Consider the following 20,776-nt stretch of genomic DNA (forward strand, 5'->3'; position numbering starts at 1 on the left):
GATCCATTTCTGCAGCCTGTTCGCCAAGATCTTCGTTAACAGTTTGAGACAGCTGTTGAGAAGTGAAATGGGTCTAAAATCGTTCACACTTTCCGGGTTAAGTTTTTTGGGCACAAGAGTGATATAAGAATCATTAAGAGCTTGTAAGCTTATTCTTGCATTGAAAAAATCATTGCACAACATGTATATATCTTTGCGAATTATGTGCCAGCACGTTTTGAAAAACAACCCATTGAACCCATCCAGCCTTGGGGCTTTATCCACTGGCAAAGACCTGACCACAGCATCAATTTCATCTTGCGAGACAGGTTCCGAGAGGACCTGTAATCCAGGAATTTTTTGAATGAGTAATGCTAGGTCAAAACTCATAATCGGCTGGCATGATTGGCTCAGTCTCTACTTGAAAGCTTTATAGAATGCAGCTTCTTTTGATTGATGATCCTCCAGAATGGAACCATCATCTTCAATGAGTTGAGCAATATTGTTTCTCCTGTAGCGTTCAGTGGCAACAACGTGGAAATATTTGGTATTAGCATCACCTAGCTGTGTCCATCGAACGGTGCACCTTTTCTCCCAGAATTTCTGTCGGTATGAATTAAGTCGAATCAGATGTGTCTTGATAATTTTTCTGAAGTTGTTCTCTGGGATGGTGAGAGCTCTTTTGTCTTCTATGTCATCAATGCCCAAAATAACACGATTACAATTTGTAATCAAAAGAGAAAGTTTGGAAAGGTGCTTGCTCCATTGCTTAAGACCTCGGCGAGCATTTTTAATCTTGCTACCACTGTTGTGGCCGAAGACGAAGCATGAACTGGGGTCGACCAACAGGAGCTGACAACTTGAAAAAATCCAGGATGAGCCGGCCAAAAGTTTTCAAATCTGAAAATGGTACTTTTGGGGATGTGAGACTGTATCTGTACATGTATGGGAATATGGTCTGAGACAGGTTTTGCAAGGGGACATGCCGAGGTGTTTGGAAATTATTTGGAAATCCAATCCATTGAAGTGAAAACCCAATCCAGATGCTCCAAGAGAGGAGAAGATTGCATATTGCTCCAGGTAAAAGTTCTACCTTTGATAGGAATTTCTGAGAGCAAGAGAGCTCGAATAATGTCATTGAAAAGTAGCTTGTCATTTGTGTCACCCCCGGCCTATTTCTATCTTCATTTGATCTAATAAAATTGAAATCCCCTAACAGCATCCAAAGGCTATTAGTTTGAATGTCCAGGCTGTAAAGCCAAGCAACAAAATTCTCCCTTTCAATTCCAAGGCATGGCCCGTAAATATTAGCCAAGTAGAAATCAGTGCCACACTGAGAAGATGTAAAGTGAATTACTAAGGCAAAAATCTCTTCAAAAATGTCATCCCCTGTGAAGATGGAGCCATTCCAAAGAGTGATGATTCCTCCTGAGGCACCAGTAGAAGGAACAACAGCAAACTTGTCCAGATGTTTGGGAGAAAAACTTCTAATAAAAGAGTGATCAAAGGATTGTCGTTTTGTCTCTTGTAAGCATACAATAGCAGAACCAGAGGCATCAATATGAGTTCGTAAAGCTTGTTGCTTGGTAGAGTCATTAATACCACGAATATTCCAACTAAGCACACTCCAAGTCTTAGACATAATTCAAACTTATTACAGCAGCATAGAAGTCCAGCATACTGGACAAAAAATATAGCAAAAGCAAGGGGAATAAACTATTCTTGCGCAGCAGCATCTTCAGAATCAGCCGACGCTAGGAGCTTTTCTTCAGAGACTTCAGTGGCAGGAATCCCACACAAGTTGACAGCAATGTTCTGCGGTAGAGGAATCGGGGTGGCTGGAGGAGTTGCCTGAAACTGCTGCCTAGGCTTCACCTTGGAGTTTTTGCTTGTACTAGCTCCTAGAGTATTGATCTTGAAGCCATCAAATTTATTTGTACGAGGGCTGCGCCTGAGGAGCGAGGGGTCAAGAGGAAGAGCTGGCTTAGCACGTCTGCCCCTTTTCTTGCCCACCGGGGAAGCATCATCCTCTAGCAGCTCGGTGATCACAACCGAGGATTTGGGTGGCTACATGACCTTAACGGTGCCGGACATGCTGGACATGGGATGATCAGCAATACAGAGTTTTCGAGCCACCCTTCTAACAGGAACAATATCAGCAGTTATATTTAGATTGAGGATCACACAGGAAGGTGGGGCTCCTGTGCCCACTGACAGAGATTTAGCACCCCAAAAAAGGTATGGCTTCATCATATTCATCCAAGCATCAAATGCAAGCTGGAAACGGCCACCATCTTTAGAGTTGTCAGGGTTGATAAGAGCTGGCTGAAGTGGCAGGTTTAAGGTGACCTCCAGAGACAGTTCATCACCAGTGGCTTGCATAAAAATGTTGTCAGAGGAATTTTCAGAGTCACTGTCACTTAACATGTCAGTCCACGCCGTCAGAGGGCAATCTGTGATGTTGTTGGGAGGAACAATGCCATGCTCCACTATCAGCCCGAGATCACGCAACCAACTCTGGTAGTTCACTTGTCCTCTAGCAGGCAGAATCAGATAAGAGCTACAATTTGATTGAGGTTAAGAGCTACAATTTGATTGAGGTTATATGTGACGAGTAGCGATCAACCAAACATGTCATGTTTCAATGTAAGTTTAGATAGAGCTGTAGGTGCCATGAGCATCGTTATGCAGATTTTCATCCTAAGATGAGGCGGTATGGGCTCCTTCGCTCAATTAGAGGGACATGAGTAATTTGCTATCCACGCTCTTGTTGGCCGATTTGAGTAAATTTCACAAAATCACATCTTTTGTGTTTAGGTTTTCACACAATCACAATTGTAACTAATGTTCTCAAAGAACCATCACTCTTTGGATGACGTTCTCAAATAACCAAAATCTACTAACCTATGACGTTTGGCAAAGTTTCTAACAGATGGGCCGCATGTCATATGACAAGTGGCCGGTCTGGCGGGTTTTCTGCCGAAGCTAACGCGTCGGGTTGGGCTCGGAGCTCACGGGCTGGTCGGATTGGGGCGGGGCAAAGAAAATAGGCTACCCTGACCATCAGTCATATGACATGCAGGCCCATCTGTCGAAAACTTAGTCAAACGCCTTCATCTGGTCCGAAGAATGGTGGTTCTGTGAGAACATTAGCAACAAATGTGGTTTTATAAAACCCTAGCCACATAATGTGAAATTTGTGAAATTTACTCACCAAGTTTACACATTTCCTTCAAATCATGCTTTTTCTTTGATTAGTGTGAATAAGGAAGTGTGCCGTCTGAACTCTCAAAGGAAGAGAGTACATTCATTGAGCTAAATTCAGACGATTCAAACGATTTTATAGAATCCTGAAGAAATCCTTAGGGTTTTTTTCTATGCTGGCTGTTTGATTTGTAGGGAGTACGTCTCTAGGAAATTTTTCAGCCACTCAAATCTCTTGGAAAAATTCCTTTGTTTCTCGTATGGTTGAGTCAAACAGATTTGAAATATCAACACAATCCTATATGATTAAAATGTGCATGACATGGTAATCCCGTGTTTTTCCTATTCCGATGATTTTGCATCATCCGAATCAAAGAGGCCCTAAATGGCTAGATGCCATGAGATACGGAAGTCTTGCCCTTCTCACAACCTTACTAATTATTTTTTAACCAACACTGTACAAATGCAATCACTCCCAAACACACACGAACACTAATCCTATGAGCACCTTCGAGCCTACAAATTTTAAAGTAAGTCACCATATGTGTCTTGTTGTTGATTGGTACGTCTTCTTCCACACAGTTTCATAAGCGTGTGGAATAAGACGTAACAATCAACAGCAAATTACATAGTTTCACTATTACACAGGGATTGCATAGATACGGTTTGGCTCAGGACTAAATGCGATCCGTCTTCTTCCACACGTCTATTAAGTCACCATATGTGTCTTCCACACGCCTCAAATTGCCCCTGGACTTAGCAAGACACGGATCACATTTAGTTTAACCATATGTGTCTTGCCTTTTGATCGATAAATGTTATCCGTGTAGCCATGCCGAGTACTTCACATGACAACTGTGTAATCCTAGTTTAACCACGAAGAACCAAACTACCATGGTTCACATGTGACAGTGATTTCAGTGTTAGAGAGAAGAGGGCCTTCGCGTATATCATTTGGGTGTCAGATAGGAGAGAGCCTTCTCGTATACAGTGTATATCATTTGGATTTCGTATTTTTGCACAAAAACGATTAGACACGATGCACTTCCGATTCCCACACGCTCTTCAACTTCACCTCGTGCTCTCTCCCGCGCCTTCCTCCGCGCGCTTACCCCCGCCGTCGCTCGCCGCCGCCGGCGACGCGTGTTCCGCCACGCACTGGAACCGGCAGGCGGTCGGCGGCCTGGGCTTCCGCGTCTCCATCAGCAGCGCGCGTAGGCACCGCCTCGTCCTCGTCGGCGGCCTGGCCGCCTCCGCGCCTCCTCCACCACTCCCCGCCCTGCTCTTCTCTTGCGGCGGCATCATCGTTCTCGCCGGCTCCTCCTGATCCGGCCTCTCCTTACCCTCCACCTTGCCCGGCGGCGCCGTCACTCCAGTCTCGTCGTCGCGCGCCTTCTTGACGACGTCGACGCGCACGCCGGGGTCGCCGGAGCTGCACGAGCTCCCCTCCATCGTCGAGTTGTTCACGCCCTGCACGTTGCTGTTCACGTTCGTGGCGACCGCCGACGCGGGCCCCTCGGGCAGTGGCGCGCTGCCGGAGCCGGAGCCGAGGACCATGCTCGCGCCGACGTTGTGGCCGGCCAGCGTGATGACGCGGTACCCCTGGTTATCCGGCGGCGCGGGGGTATCGCGGCCTGCAGCGAGGCTCTTGAGCCCGTCCTCGATCTCCCGCCGGTACGGCGCGCGGGCGCCATCGAAGAGGCGCGCCCTCGGGAAGCCGGAGATGGCGATCTTGGCGCCGTCGTCGTTCGCACGCTCCCTGCTCGTGCCCTGCTCTTGCCCATTGGGCGGCGGCCGTGACCTCGAGAGCGTGAGCTCCAGGTCAGCCACGGCCTGCCTGGCTCCTCGCAGCCGCAGCGCGTCCAAGGCTTCCACGGCGATCGTGTCCGATTCGTCCGACGAGTCGGCTTGGATGGGGATATCTTCCTCCTCCACGGCGCGTGGCGGCGCAGGCTCCGCCGGTGTTGGTGGGGGTGAACCGGGTGGTGGCTGCGGTCGACGCGAGGCTGGCATTAATGGCGGCCGCGGTGACGACGTGGCATGGCTTCTGTAAGGAAGCCAGAAGCGGAATGGCTGCGGCTGCGGCGGCGGGATCGACGGCGAGCGTGGTTGGCCGGACATGGCTGCCGATGGGTCGATCGGTCGGCAAAAGGTCGGGCTAGCATTTAGTCAGCCGAGCCTAGGGTGGTAGTTTCATAGGTGGTGGTGTTGCCTTGAGCTTGGGGAGAAAAGCAAGGAATTAGAGGCTTTTCTTGGCTTGCAGCTTTGGAGAAAGGCTGGATTTTGATGAACGGGTTGCTTACCACCTCTTCCGGAAGTTTGGGTCAGCTGCAGAGATTGGCATCTGGTTCAACTTGGTCAGCTTCAGTTTTCATGAAACTTCAGTTCACGTCATTGATTTCACATTATCACACAACAACGTTATAAATTTGTTTGCCTAAAAAAGATTGTCAAGTTGTAGAGGGCAGTTTCAGGGAGTATTTTTTTTCCCGAAAAGGGGGGAATTCCCCCGGCCTCTGGTTTCAGGGAGGATAGCTTCTCCCAGAAGTAGAATTTTGTTCTTATCATTAGTACAGTTATACACCCTTCAGCAGCTATTTTATACATGTTCATCCATAACCCCGTGTCAAACAATGACAAAATGGTAAACATTATGGCGTTGGTCATCTCAGACAAATCATCGTCAATTCTTTCAAGGAATTCTACACCATCACAACACAACTGCAACATACACTAGGCTGTACAACTGGGTCCAGCCTAAGCCGATCAAACTTAATAGTCTATCTTGCATTTATTGTCTCGTCGGTCTAAGGGAACTTCCATGTCGTCCAATTTTTCTTCTCTGTCGCCATCTTTCCTTAACATCGCCACAGCCTCCCGTAAGGAGGCATTTATTAACATTGCTGTTTTCTTCAATATGCTGCTTCTCATCTGCATTTTTTGCCAGGCCTCGCAGCCGACCAGTTTCAGCTATCAGGTCATTGACCAGCATCTCAGTCGTCCGTGCGGTGATCCCTCTCACATACCATGCAATGGGTTGTGGGGGTAAGAGAGCAGGCTCAATAAGCTGATCCAAGGTAATGACAGATCCAACTCGTCCTCTGCCCACAGTACAAGAATCATACTCTTCTAGAGTAGGTGGATCAAGAGGAAGGCATGCTTCCTTGTCAACAAATAGGGGTTCTATTTTCCAGGAACCCTCAAACTTCTTCATAAAACCACTTCGGCCTTGTTTGAACTTCACCTGCAAAATGTTTTAAGCACGAAATCACGTATCTTGATATCAGGCCATGCATATCGCATTTTGCTCCAAAGCCTTTTGGAGAAGTTTCAAGTTTTTACAGTGTGATCTTTTCTGTTTTGGTCAACAAAAACATGGACTGACAAGATGCCGGACCACCAGAGGAATTTCCATATCGCTGCCTGCTCCACTTCAACTACCTGCCTTAGTCCTTCATCCAACAAAACTTTCCGCGATACCACTTCCTGAAAAGCAGAATAATATCTTGTGCATGAGTTTCTTGCTCTTGGGTAGGGCAACAGACTTATTTTCTTCTTCAGAGCAATTCCTTGGATTGTTAGCTGGTAAAATTAACCAAATTTGGAAACCTTTAAGAATCAATAACATATATACTGCAGAAAAACCTCATGTTTTCTGTCCTACTCTACTCAAGGATACAGACATAGGTATTCCGAATAATCTGTAAACAAACACACAACATTACTTTCTCTTTACTCCTATAAAAGACTCATTTCTGGTCCATCAACTTCAGACTGCGGCACTTGTTGACTTGGCATAAATCATTCTTTTTTGCGATGAAATATGGATTATATGATCTAAAACATAATAGATGATAGTACACCAGTTCCTGTAGTAAACCATTCTCTATAAGCAAGTATACATAGGAATGCACGGGTATTGTGCTAGTTCTGCAAGAAACATTGACTATCAAATTCTGTCATTCAACATACAATAGACCTAGGGGTACGTTTACACTACATTTTTACAACTATTAGGGCCAACCGCTTAAATCAGCTCTTGGGTAGTTAATGGACCTCTAAAACGTATAATAAAAACTAAGTTACAAAAGTGTTTATATCAGAAAACTATTTTTCTCTGCTCAATGTCATACAAGAAACATTGGCCGAGTGACTTCTTATAACTAGAAAAACAATTGAAATTCTTGAAGTGAAACACAACTTAATTGGCCTACTCGTAGGCTTGTGAATGACTTTTCTACCAATGAGTCGAGCCGCAAAGCTTTTGCGTTTTCTCAGGAAAAAAAGGCAAGTTTATATTACTCATGGAAACTTTACTCCAATTGGTAGGAAATTTTCATGGTATCCACAGTGGAGAACAATTGAACAGAGTTAAAGTATGAAATAGTTCTCATAATATTCACAACTATTCCAGCTGGGTCATTCTGAATGAGTCAGAGAACTGCGAGTACACACCTTGATATTTTTAAACACTCTTCTGTTCTCCGGATCAATTATGATGTTGTAAACTGCGTCCGGTGGTAGTCCTGCCTTAAATCTCAGATTAAGATTGCAAAGAGAACCTTGTGGCACAGTCACCTGTAATTTTAAAGATTTAGCAATGCAAGGTTAGGATACCAGAATAATTCAACATCTAGACTTGACATTATTATGACGTACTGGAGCATCAAACTGAGAATAAGAAGGTTCTGTCTTCGAATATTCGAACACGATTTACTTTTAGATAATAATATAGGGCAGACCATCTCCAATTAAGGCATGCAGTCTTTCTATCACAAGTTCATAACTCCTTACAAAATAGTACCTTGATTTCTGGAGGCTGATCAGTCCAGCTAGAATCATCCCTCCAAGCCTGGAGTTGCCTCTCCAAGCAAATCCCCGCAGTAGCAGCAGTACTGCATGATCCCCTCACCTTCTCTGATGGCATTTGAGCCTTGATACCACCAACACCGCCCATCTTCAAGAAACGCCCAAAATGCAGCTATTACAAGATCCAAAAAGGCCAATTTATATACGCGCAACCAATTTCGACCTCAGGGAGAACAAAAGAAACTATTTAACTGGTCAAGAAAAGCAACCAAACCTTGAGAGAGCTCTGAATCTTATCCGGGATCTGCATGAGGCTATCGACAGGCTTCGGCAGCCAGCCATCCGTCCGGAGGCTCACCCCCGGTTCCTGATTACTGCTTCCCATGAAGAAAAAACAAAACAGGGCGGACACCTATTACCGGGGAACAAGATCTAACCGCGGAGGAAATGGAACGGCTGGAGCTTGGGTGGGGTGGCGATTGGCTCCGGAATCTGGAGCTGGAGGGAGGGAAACCAGCCGCTTCGGTAATCTTCAATAGTGATTTGGGATTGGGATGGGAGGAAACCGGGGGTAGACCAACTGACCAAGACACCAAGCGGAGCACGAGGTAGACCACGCGAATACAGGGCTGTTTGATTCCAAGGAAAGACGCGGAAATAGAAAAATCACGTGATTGTAATGTCACGCTCGTAAAGAGATTGGAGCAGATGTAAACATATAAACCTATACCCGAATTTGATAGAATTTGAATATGAATATGACTGAGAACTGAAAAATAAATAAAAACAATCGATAATTAAATAAATAAGATTTATGAATAATATTAAATCTTAATTATATAAGACCCATCATTAGCATTTCTTAATTATGTAAGACCAATCATCAGCATGCAAGATCACAAATGCATGAGATCCTATGATTTGTGGGGTGGGATGCAGAAGAATAACTAAGTAAGCAGAAAAGAAGGTTGCAGTGTGTCGTACACGTCATCATTGAAGTACAATAACACTCACATGATGAAGAATGCCACGTTCGAATGCGACCAAAGATGGAAGTGGCAACCAAAAGACCCCTATCTTCTTCATGCATGCATGCACTCAAGAGGCTATACATAATAGCTAGGACCTATAAAGGAGGTGCATCATGACCAAGAAGAAAAGAAATGTAAATAATTCATGTGAGCACTATTAGAGCCAGTCCTCTTGCCTATATAAGGAGCCATCTCACTACGATGGAGGACACACAACTTTCCAGAGCAACACAAGCCACCGATAGCAAAGAGTTAGAGCAGCTAGCGAGCAAACTATAGTAGTGGTAGTCGTCGTAGTAGTGTTAGTGGTAGTGGCAGTAGTGGTGGTGGTGGTGGTGATGTGGTAGTCCCCACTGTAATAAAACCATAAACAAGTCAGTGTAACATAAGGACGGGAAGGTAGTAAGGTAATTACTTTATCTTTGTATAAACCTTTCGGGGGTTTCCGAAAGGAAAACCGTATGTATACTATATTTTTGAATGAAGTAGTTTAGCATTTTCCTCTGTCTTGTTAGCGTGTTTATACGGGTGGGTGCTTATGCTAGGGATTCCATAGGAGAAACCTCGGCGGGTAGTTCTCTGTAAGGCGTGCATAAGACGTTTGAATGAGAACCTTGTGACCGTAGAGAAATGTTCCCTTCGGGTGGAACTGCCTGGGAAGACGATGAGAAATCACCCATATAAACCTGACTAAGAATCCCTAGGGAAATAAACCAAGCTACTCGTGAAACAATATAGTGAAAAATACGGTAAGTACTGAATAGGAACAAACCGTCGGTAGCTTTGTTGGCCTCACCAGCCTTAAAACATCCTGCAAAAGAAGATCATAATACTGAAATATTTAAATAATCTAATATCGTATATTAATCGAAATAATCTGAATATTAACGTACCTAATATTTATCAATATTACGTATTTGTGGTAGTGCAATAAAATTCTTAGAACCTTTTTCTAAACAATTGTAATCCTACGAATCAAACTGTTGAAATAACTTGTCCAGTCTCTTTTCATCAGCTCCGACTTTTAGTTGAATGTCTAATGCATATAGTTGAATATGACATCAAAGCTCTCGGGGTTCAAATCAGTTCAGACTTTAGTTGATGGCTAGTGCATACAATTCAATATGGTATACGAGCTCTGGAGTAATGCATCATTAAAAAATAATATTTGTGGCTTCCCAAACAAGCGTCATAATAAGCCAAATGGAAAAGACGTAGGATGAGTGTTGAAATAAATTGTTTAGTTTCTTTCCATTAGTTTGGACTTTTGGTTGAGATGACTAGCTCATGCAGCTCAATGCCGCCTAAGAATTGAAATCGTCCAAAAATTTATAAAAATATTTTGAATCAAATAGCCCCTAATCTGGTGACACTACCTTTCAAGACTTTGAAACATTTGCACTTCTGTACACTCTAACATGATTACTGTTATTAGTGGTAAACCAATGTTGTTTGTATGTTACCAACATAACATGATCTAGTGGACGATTAGGACCTCTTTGATTCAAAGGAATTTCATATGAAATTTGGAGAGCTATTCCTAAGATTTTTTTCTTTATAGTTCGTATTATTTGCAGGATTTGAAACCATATGAATATTTCCTATGGACTACGTTTGCATGCAATTCCAAAGAAAAATTTCCATGAAATCCAACCTCATGGACAATTTCCTTTGCCTCTATGACAACTATGAGCAGCATATAATCCTTTAAGCAAGTGCTGCATTTGTGGTGCAATCAAACAACTTCTATTACACATTCTTGTATTTTGAGTTTTCATAAGATTCAACATGCCATGACATTCAAATTCTACGTTTTTCCTATTCCTATATTTTGAAATCCTGCAAATCAAAGAGGCCCTTAATATGTTACGATATAGTATCAACTTGTTCGGTGCTTCTTTTCACAAACCATGAAGAGTTCCTAAATGTGGACCGGAAGTGGGCTGCAATTTAAATGCAACCAGCAGGGTCTCGAATATGAAGAGTTCGGGAGTGACTAGAGCTCAGTCGACTGAGAAATATGTCGACCCAGCCGTTCTATCAATTTATTGTGTTCGTTGCAGCTGGCTGGTCTTGTTTCAGCTAATCGCTATGCTAGCGTCTCACACACTAGTAAATATCTAGTATCTCTTATGTTGTTTAGACCTATCCAGCCTATAGATTTTGGAGTGCCATGAAAGGCTCGTTTTTAAAGAGTTTATGGTTTGCAGTAATGTACAACAAAGAAAATTCCTATAGCCCACGGCCCACTAGTAAATCTTCATGTGTAAAAAATGTTGGTTTATTTGAATTTCATTATCCCCTCAAAAGACAAAATAACCAGAAAATAAATAACTGAATATTACAAAAAGTTGGAGATTTCCAAACCAAAAAATTGCACACAAAAATTTTATGTGCAATTTTAGCTAACAGAATGTGCAATTTCTCAACAGCAACCAAAATATGTGCAAAAACTCACAAAATATACTACTTAAACTACCTAATCAAAGTTACAAATAGTTAAGGCGCGCAACAAAAAAAAGTTTACAAATTATATATGGGTCCATCTACAGCTCAGTCGACAAGCATGTGTGCCAAAGTCCCCCGATCGATCCCTTAAAGTCCCTAATCGATCTCCTTGATGCAGGTTCTTATCGTATGACTAGGATTAGGGCCTTTGGACTGGCCTGACTATAGGCTTTTGTTCGTATGATTAGAGACGCCCGCTAATAAAAAGACACCACGATTGCTTCTCGCGACACTTGCACCTGTTTTTGACGAAATCACCGCAGACACCTCGTTATTGACTACATCACCTACTACTGAAAGAATAATGCAGGTTAAATTCCGGAATAAATCCAAAAAATGTGAGCATCCATGTCAAGTCTAGGACTTGAACCTGAATTATTGAGCTAGGCTCAGTTCACTTTCTAGTTGCACCTGTAATTTTCTTATTGCATGGTATTGCCATTGTAATTTTTCAGTTGCGTCAGTTGCATCCGTAATTTTTCTCATTACATGATGTTGCAAAAAAAAAGAACGACAGAAAAAACTAGTAGCACTCGCTAGTGATGTTAAATACAAAACCAAAACTGGTATCGACCAACTAAAAAGAAAAAAAATGTAGACAAAAATATGTACTTGCCAATTATATAACCAATCCCAATGACTAAAAAGAAAAAAAAATCCACCAGCCCTAAAGACCAATGGACACCGAGGATGAAAAACAGAACAAAGACCATCCAAGTACCGTATGTGGTCCAAGAATAATTCTCACTTGTTGCCACTGTTGGCTTGGCCTGTATGTGAAGAAGAAATAGCAGAATAAATAATCCAATGGTCAGCACGCCGACTGAGAAATTCTGAGACCTAGCAATTCCGGAAGAGTTTAACGCCGAACCAGTTCACCCAAAACGTCAAACCTATATAAAGAAAGGGAGGACAATCCACTTATATTTTAACACGTGAGTAATTATGAAATAGAGACAGCTAGATAGTAAAAAAAAGCTACTGATCTAAGAATACCTAGTAAAACCGACTAGCCCAATTGAAACATTGACTAGCTTTAGAAAATTTTATAATTTACTAAATGTTTCGTTAAATCACAAGCCTTAAAAAGATTCTTCCGAGACACTTTTAGAATTTCTCCCGTCACTTTACAGTGCCTTTAAATATGTCCCGTGATGTAGTGTGAGCCAGTTCGAGATCATTAGAAAGTTGGCCTTCTGGTTCTTGACATCAAGAGAGGCTGCGACTGAATTCATCGACTGTTCCTTTATCCATGCTAGTCATTTGTCTAATGTAGCGGGACATACTTTAGCTCGTTCTTTTGAGCTTTCTATCAGCACTGCACTGTATCATTCTGTCACTCCAGATTGTAGCCGGGGGAGATGCTCTGTTCCATCGACTGATATGCTTTAATCAATAAAATGCCGTCATTGTCTCAATAAAATAGATGAACAAATCCAATGACAGCGAGGAGAATTGGCCACGAACCGCCTGCTGTTCCATGAGTTGGGTGGGCAGAGCTCAAGCAACAGTGCCAGATCAAGTCGTTACGGATACCCAGCGAGTGAGCGAGCAGCGCGGCCAAGCAACCGCTTGATGTCCAATCCTGCTTACAAACCTTGCAAGTGCCCGGAAGAATCCGAGGAGCCTGAAACAACACCTCACCAAGCAGGTACACAATATAAGCAGAGCAAGAGCAGCAGCCCTCCCAAGTGCTTGATCTGTGGCAAATCACATCGTTCACAACCATAGAAAAAACAAACCAATCTGAGAAGCCAAAACCACGGCACTAAGGGGCGACCATAAATAATTCCACATCATGCATGGATACCTTAAGGAGAGGTTTCCCTCCCACACTGCAGCCAAGTTTTTTTTTTTTACGAACAGCAGCGCTACTTTTCATTAATTAAGACGAAAGAACAAATTAAACAGAGTTAATTACAAAAAAGGGGGGGGGGGGGGGCAGCTATAAAGTAGGAAGAACAGGGGGGGGGGGGGGGGCGAACCCTATGAAATCAACAATTCTCAATCATCTGAGACAGCCAACTTGCATCCTGAAAACTTCCAGGCCATAAGCTCATCGAGCGCTAGCTCACAAAGCTTGCGGACAGAGAGGGATTTGGAATGGAAAACCCTCTGATTGCGCCTCGAGCCAGATGTGCCACCATCCAAGCATGACAATGGTACCAAGTCGCTCACGAAGTAAGCTGGAAGAGCAGCGCCGGGCTTCATCAAACCACCATTCAGAGAGAGAATTATCAGAGAGGTGAGGCAAACAGTGAATGTTGAGCCTGTTAAAATCAACAACTCCTTTCACTTATATGGCGGTGTATGCGCTTCAACTTCATGAACCTCCACTCAGTTGGATTGCTCTATGACTACAACCCCCCTGGTATGTGCCATCACATTGTAAGTCGCACTAACATGCTCCATTGCATGCAGTTACGTGGCTGCCATTGCTGCCTTTTACTGCTTCACGCAGATGAACCATAGTGTCCAACGAGGGTATGCTATCTTCGGTGCTATCATTTATGAAGCCCTGAGGTTCTTGCCATTTCTCATTTGATTGGGTACCTATCAATGCTCACGCATAGGCAAAAATGTTTAGTTAATTAGTATTATGTACTCAATTTAATTGACATCAATCTGTTATAACTATATTGGTTCTAGCTTCTTCATTTTCTATGGTAGTAATTTTTGGCTCTAAGCCCTAATATGATACTCCCTTTGGTCCACCATACCTTTTTTTTTTACAAAGATAACATAATAAACATCTTCAGCCTGATTGTACCTTCAAAATAGTGCAAAGTAAACATGTATTTTTTGTTTTATATAGTCTTTGAAATTAAGAAAAATGCCTTTTGAACCCTAAACTTTGGCAGGATTACACTTTTCAACCTTTGACAATTGAAACAGTCCGCTTTTGGGTGGATTTACAAGTTTTTTTGGCCTTTTGGGTGAAGTGGATGCACCACCGTATCCTCCACGTACTGGCTTGTCGCTGCGATGTACAAGAACAAACAAACCTAAACAAACCCCACCATTCAGATGAAAAACTCTCATGCTGCTTGAAATGAAATAAACAGTAGAAACGGATCAAAGAAGCAGAATTTCATGACATGTCAGTGACGTGGTGGACACGTCACCCAAAAGCACTTGTCAACCCCCCTGCGGCTAGAAAGTGGACTGTTTCGTCTCAAAAGGAAAGTAAGTGGACTGTTTCGATAGTTCAATATCTTTAGAGCAAGTGCAATGTTGGTCAAACTTGGTGCTATACTGGTGCTAAGAAGTTTTATACCCGGATCTAAACCTTGGAGCAGTGAGGTGCTAAGGATTTTTTCTTAGACTCGGCGCAAGAACTTGCCCCGACTCTAGCGAATGGTTGACCTCGCGGGGTCCCACCCGAGCGCAGTACCTCACCTCCTCGCCCCGCTGCTGCGCGTCGTCTGCTCGCTGTCCGGCCGCCCCATCGCATCTCCTCGCCGCCGGAGGAGCCGCCGCCGCTGCCATGCTCTGGGATTCGAGGAGGAGACCAGGGATTAGAGGAGAAGCAGCAGCGGGAGATCAGGGATTCGAGCAAAAGCAGCAGCGGAAGATCAGGGATTCGCGATGGAGCGTGAGGGTGAGGTGGAGCGTGGAGGTGGCTGTTGGGAGGAGGAAGAGGCCTGCGGTGGTTGGAGGAGGAGATTGGAGAAGAGAAGACGAGGAAGAAAGGAGGGCAGCGAGCGGCCAGGAGAATTGGGGAAAGTGAACTAAGACTAAAAAATTGTAACCTGTGGGTCCCACAAGAGTAGCGAAGAAATCTTGAACACTGCAGCAGTTTTCGTTTTTATAGACCCGGTTCTAACATTTTGCCTAGCCTGGCCTTACATTGCTCTTGCTCTTAGTCTTTAGTGTTATAAAAGAGACAATTGGTCCGTCACCTCACTGTCTGCTTCTATTGTAAAAAACATCTTACCTCCTTCTGACAAAACAATTGAATCTATTAAATAACTAAGATAGTATGATGTTTTTCATCAAAATTGATATAAAATTACTAGCAAGTGTCACTAATATATAACAGTGTATTTTAATCTATTTTATTTTCAGCTAGGAGTCTAATTTGTTTTATCCGTAGCAACGCGCGGGTATTTAGCTAATTGAATTAAGAATGAACTTGTCACCGAGTACAGGTTGAAAAATGAACTTTCCATGGAGTACAGAGTTCAAAAGTGGATTTATTTTTTTAAAATTAAAACTTTGAAACTCTCATTCAGATGTTTTAAATTGCAAACAAAATTATTTAGTATCATACCTGTTGTCTCTCCACGAGATATTGGATGCTCCATCTTTGAGACATCTGAAGAGGAGACAGATGCCAATGGTGCACTTGAGCTCGATGCCAAGGAATAAGAACGAGATGAAGACAACAGGAACTGATGTCCTGGAACCAGTGGTACCATATCTCCAGTTTCATTTGGCTACAGCAAGAAATACAGACACTGAAATAATTAGAATGCAATTATCACATTCTTACGGAAAATAAACCTAGTTGATAAGGTGTGTCCCATTTGGATATGTAACATGCAGACCTCTGAATATTTTCTCCAAGCTATTTAGTGAACTATTGAAAAAGGATTGTAATGCATGCTGATTAGATTAGTTCAGTAAACAAAGCAAGTTTTAATCTAAGTACAACTGCAGAGTTATCAGTTTTTTAGCACTTAGGAGCTAGTGACACTAGTGGTGCCACTAGTGGTCAAAATTTGCAAAATAATTTTCTATATCAGCAGGAACCCGATCCAGCAAAACTAAAGCAAGCGTTGACAAAAAACTGGAAGGGAAGAGTAGATGCTTGTTAGTTTTACTCTAGGAAACATACATAACAATGAGTGCACCTTAGTAATAACTTCAGGCTCTTCATCCAAGAGGGAAGCAAATGCCAATTTCGTCTTTCCTTTCAGATCTCCAATCGCAGTATCCTCATGAATGATCTCGAAGATATCATTACTTAATCTGACTTGCTCAGCTTGCTCTGAAAGTTGCTGAGATGGGGAACTTCTGGAGCTTCGAGAACAGGATTGTACTATACAATCCTGGCACCCCGAAATGTCAAGATTTTTGATGCTTTGTAGACACAGTGGCAAGTATTGAAGACTATGGCAGTTTGAGAGATTCAATATTTGAAGAGAAGTAAGGCATTCGAAGGAACCAAGAATTTTAAGATCAGGACAAGATGAAAGATTTAGGGCTTTCAAATATGCAAGCTGGCCAAATGATTGGGGGAGTTCCTCAAGTTTAGAACATTTTGACAGATTCAAGTACTGAAGTGAACAAATGTTGCCAAAAAACTCTGGCAGCATTTGGAACTCGAAGCCACTCAAGTTCAGATCCACAAGAGAACAAAGGCTAGCAAATGATTGCAATAATCTGTTAGGTAATGTTGGAAACTTAGAACACTGCGACAGGTTCAAGAAACGAAGTTTGGTGAGGTTTTCAACAGATTCAGGGAAGCTTCTAACTTCAGGGCAGCATGACAAGTTTAGGTAATGTAATTCATGCAGCAGATCAAGGCTATTCAATTCCTGAAGTTTCCGGCAACCTTGGAGATTCAAATAATTCAGCCCCTTTAAGTTACTAAGGAAGGATGGCAACTCCATAAGTTCAGTTTCTGAAAGATCCAATGTTTGTAGCTTATTAAAGCTACCAACTTGAGGAGGGAGTGTTGCAATAGACAAAGTCGAAGCATCAAGATACCGCAGTTGTTTCAGCTGAAAAATAGCAGCAGGTATCTCATTGACAGAACATTCACTGAGATCCAGAACACGCAAATACTTGTTCACTGAAAGAACTTCGCTGACATGCTCCAATTCTGTGTCACTAGTCTTGAAAATCAGTGACCTTGCCTTGGAAGGCCAAGCCTTGCTATCTATTGACTGTAAGCTAGAGGTAGACACATGTGCATAGCGGCAGTCACAATATCTGTTATTGCGTTCATTATCTGCATCCAAAATCACAAGGATATCTTCACCAGCAACTGACCTAGCAAGATCATGTGCGAAATTATTCAAGAAGAGCATTTCCTCCGAAGCATTGGATATTTCTGCAGTAATCTGTAGAGGAGGTGATTAGTCTACTACTTAAATCCCCTAAAGTTCGCCAATAAAAATAGTTAACTTACTGGAACCAAAATATACAAATTCCCACCTTATCATGAAATATTATTTCTGGGCATAGTTTAGTAATGCGCTAGTTTGGTCACATTTTAGTTGATGTTAGCAAAAAATGAATATGGAAAATCAACTTCTTGAACAAACAGAAGTTTACACATGCTTGTAAGAGTTTACTCAAATATATTGATACCATGAAAGTTTGCTGCAGATATTATATCACAAGTTGGCAGTTATGAGATTGATGCCAAATTATTGTTTCATCTATATCGTCATGAGGTTCGTTGTAACAAGTATTTGATACTTCTTCCGGCCGGAATTACTTGTCGCAGATTTAGTTCTTTTTTGTCCTATTTGCTCACTGATATTTACGATGTAGCTTAAACATTATATTGCGTCCTTAATATTGCTTGTTTTAGATGTTCATCACAGTAATTAACCTTATTAATACCATAATCTCCAAATTAATTATCATATCGTAACATGACAACCACTTCCCCGGACCCTGCTCACCGGGCTGCCCTTTTATCGTAACGTGACGCTCCTATGCTAGCTTTCCGTCACAGTAAATCAGCTTACCCAAAACTTATTGATCAGCTTGAAAAAGAAAAGGAATAAAGATACACACTGCATGACTACAATGGTCCTTGTGAGATATTTGATTAGTGCCGGAGAATATCTATTATGCACATAGTCAGTTTCACCATTTAATACATGCACAACATTATAAAACAAAACAAGTGATAACATAGATTGAACCAAAGAACTTACTTGATGCTTTTCAAAAACTTGAAGGAAATATATTGCTTTAAGTTCATCAATATACTTCTCAGCAGTTACATCAAGCGGTAAGGTTCCATGTCTGGACTCGATCATGTCAAGAGCAATCCACTGCTGAATAAGTTTTTTCTTGTCTATGACAGATCCTTTAGGGAAGATTGAACAATAGGCAAAGCATAATCTTAGGTCATGAGGCATATTATAGTATATTATCTTGAATGATGGAAACAGTGGTGAAATTTTGTCTTCAGGATAATCTTCCTCGATCTTCCACATTTCTTTATCCTTGGCAGCTTGCCAAATCTCACGTCTCTGTCGTTGAGTATTCACCACAGATCCAAGAAAATTAGCAACCAAGGGTGTGCCATCACACCTTTTAACAATTTCTTCACCATATTCCCTGAAGAGTGGGTCACCTTGACCTGTCATTGCCCTTTGAGAGAATATATTTAAACAATCATCTTTAGATAATGCAGAAAGCTTGTAAGGTGGACGTGTAGACACCAGATCAGCAACCTTATCGCTTTGGGTGGTCACTATGATCTTGCTTTGCGTCTGTCTACCTGTGAGCAACATCTGCTTCAGCTCATTCACTTCTTCATCTTTACCCCACAAGCTATCTAATACTATTAAGCACTTATACTTAATAAGTATGGTTTGAACAACATTCTTAATTGACTGTAATTGCATGTTTCCCTCAATCCTTACGGAAGTTTGTGCAACTATATCCTTCCCAATTTTTTCAAGGACAACATTACCCATGGAAACATGAACCCATATCCTGAATCTGAATGCCTTTGTTCTGGTATCATTGAAAACTAGTTGTGCAAGGCTTGTCTTCCCAAGACCCACGCGCCCAACTATGGAAATAATAGAAAGCTCATCGACGCTTTTCTGCATTATCATGTCCATGAGATTTTCCAAGTCTCTACCTCTCCCAAAAATTGTGATGTCACTATTTCTGTATGATGTTGTTTGCTTCTCATCAAAATCCACCACGGAGTTAATAAGTGAAATGAAATGATATTGAGTAGGTAAGTGTTGTCGTGTCTGTAACAATTCTCTCTTGGATTTCATCTTATAAACCATGCTAGCTTTCGAAAGCACTGGATTAGAAAACGAGCAGAATAATGATCCCTGAAAATTTACCAGCAAATTTAGCAAAAAATCAAAATCTTTGGTGTCATAACAAAATCTGCAAGCTTGAGAAGTGTGATCACAGTGTGAGTAGCAAAAGGTAGCTGAAGAAATACTTGTGTATACATGCCCCAACAAAATAAAAATCCAAAATGGTGGGTTAAAATAGTAATTGCGTAACAAATTAGCAACCCTTGATAAGCAATTGGGCTGTATTTTACCATGTGAAACAAAGAACTTGTTTCCCAGTGCTTCAAAAGTGAAAGATGGTTAACTCTCAGATTAATTTACACAAATCCTAAAAAACTTTTATTAGCGTTCGAACTGTGGGTGGCAACAAATCAGGTCTTCAACATGCTCTAAATTTTGTGTTTTCACTTCTTGACGGAGCAGAGAAGCACTACTACTCGCTTTGAAAAGAAAGGGAAGTATTTCAAGTATATATCAACCAATTTTGCTGGCGCATGCATCTAGATTCATTGGCCTACAAACACATCTTTTTTTTGAGGGAACCTAAGACATCTTATGAATTTTGATAGAAAAATCAAGTATATTTATCAAACACGATTAACAAAATTTTACTCCGTTTCTCTTAAGCACCACTCAGTTGAAATTATTGCAGAAATTCTTAGGCGAAATTACAACTCATGGTAAAAATAATTGAAATAAGACAGATTTATAGCTATTCTGTACTCCGCCATACTAATTCTTAAAATCTGGTTGAGATCACACAACAAGTTATTTAACCAGAACAAAATTGATACAGGCCGTTTACCTTCTGAGCATAGCTGCTGCTTCCTTCAAACTGCTCCTTGGAAGAGTAGTAATCATCGACGATGTCTTCGATGTCGAAAGCCAGGGACTTAATCTGAGCCAGCCAGTGCCGCAGGTTCGCCCTGTCGCTTCCGAAGGAGTTCTTCTCCGCGTTTTTCAGCAGATCTTCTAGGTAAACCAGTGTGTCCTTTATTTTCTCCAGATCGTCGCTGAAATTGCAGCACAGCTTTACCTCACCCTGCGCGACGCTGACGATTTCGCTGATCTTGCGGGCAACTTGGCTCACGGCCGCGGCCACAAGCATCTCGGTACCAACCATGGCTCGAGAGAGATGGGAGAGGAGCAGGAGCACATCAGGATGGCAACGGGTCAGATCTGGACGGATCTACCAAATCCATGTACATGTTCATATCCATCGTCGTCACA

At 42.2% G+C, this 20,776-nt stretch overlaps 3 protein-coding genes across 7 annotated transcripts; all 3 read right to left on the minus strand.

The window, feature by feature from the left end:
* Positions 1–4,080: 4,080 nt before the first annotated feature.
* LOC100836373 (CASP-like protein 4U1) lies at positions 4,081–5,613 on the minus strand. Its single transcript, XM_014902963.2, has one exon. The coding sequence runs from the start codon at positions 5,302–5,304 to the stop codon at positions 4,255–4,257; it is 1,050 nt and encodes a 349-aa protein (XP_014758449.1). The 5' UTR covers positions 5,305–5,613; the 3' UTR covers positions 4,081–4,254.
* Positions 5,614–5,809: 196 nt separating this feature from the next.
* LOC100824540 lies at positions 5,810–8,634 on the minus strand. Of its 3 annotated transcripts, none has more exons than XM_024463196.1 (5): positions 8,267–8,634; positions 7,988–8,140; positions 7,639–7,761; positions 6,526–6,765; positions 5,810–6,427 (listed from the first exon to the last, which is right to left on the minus strand). In XM_024463196.1, the coding sequence occupies exons 1-5, from the start codon at positions 8,375–8,377 to the stop codon at positions 5,975–5,977; spliced, it is 1,080 nt and encodes a 359-aa protein (XP_024318964.1). In that variant the 5' UTR covers positions 8,378–8,634; the 3' UTR covers positions 5,810–5,974. The 3 variants fall into 3 exon arrangements, with proteins under 3 accessions (XP_024318964.1, XP_024318963.1, XP_003577995.1); XM_024463195.1 differs by having other exon boundaries at positions 7,988–8,164; positions 8,267–8,631; XM_003577947.3 differs by having other exon boundaries at positions 5,812–6,427; positions 6,526–6,669; positions 7,988–8,164; positions 8,267–8,624.
* A 3,928-nt stretch (positions 8,635–12,562) lies between these two features.
* Positions 12,563–20,747, minus strand: LOC100836679 (putative disease resistance protein RGA1). Of its 3 annotated transcripts, none has more exons than XM_024463192.1 (5): positions 20,352–20,747; positions 18,431–19,576; positions 16,388–17,602; positions 15,805–15,970; positions 12,563–13,231 (listed from the first exon to the last, which is right to left on the minus strand). In XM_024463192.1, exons 1-5 carry the CDS (start codon positions 20,667–20,669, stop codon positions 13,050–13,052), a joined length of 3,027 nt encoding a protein of 1,008 aa, XP_024318960.1. In that variant the 5' UTR covers positions 20,670–20,747; the 3' UTR covers positions 12,563–13,049. The 3 variants fall into 3 exon arrangements, with proteins under 3 accessions (XP_024318960.1, XP_024318962.1, XP_024318961.1); XM_024463194.1 differs by having other exon boundaries at positions 12,563–13,158; positions 20,352–20,746; XM_024463193.1 differs by lacking the exon at positions 12,563–13,231 and adding an exon at positions 14,197–14,511 and having other exon boundaries at positions 20,352–20,746.
* Between the last annotated feature and the right edge of the window lie 29 nt (positions 20,748–20,776).

This window comes from Brachypodium distachyon, chromosome 4 (assembly GCF_000005505.3).
Source record: "Brachypodium distachyon strain Bd21 chromosome 4, Brachypodium_distachyon_v3.0, whole genome shotgun sequence".
Taxonomy (NCBI): domain Eukaryota; kingdom Viridiplantae; phylum Streptophyta; class Magnoliopsida; order Poales; family Poaceae; genus Brachypodium; species Brachypodium distachyon.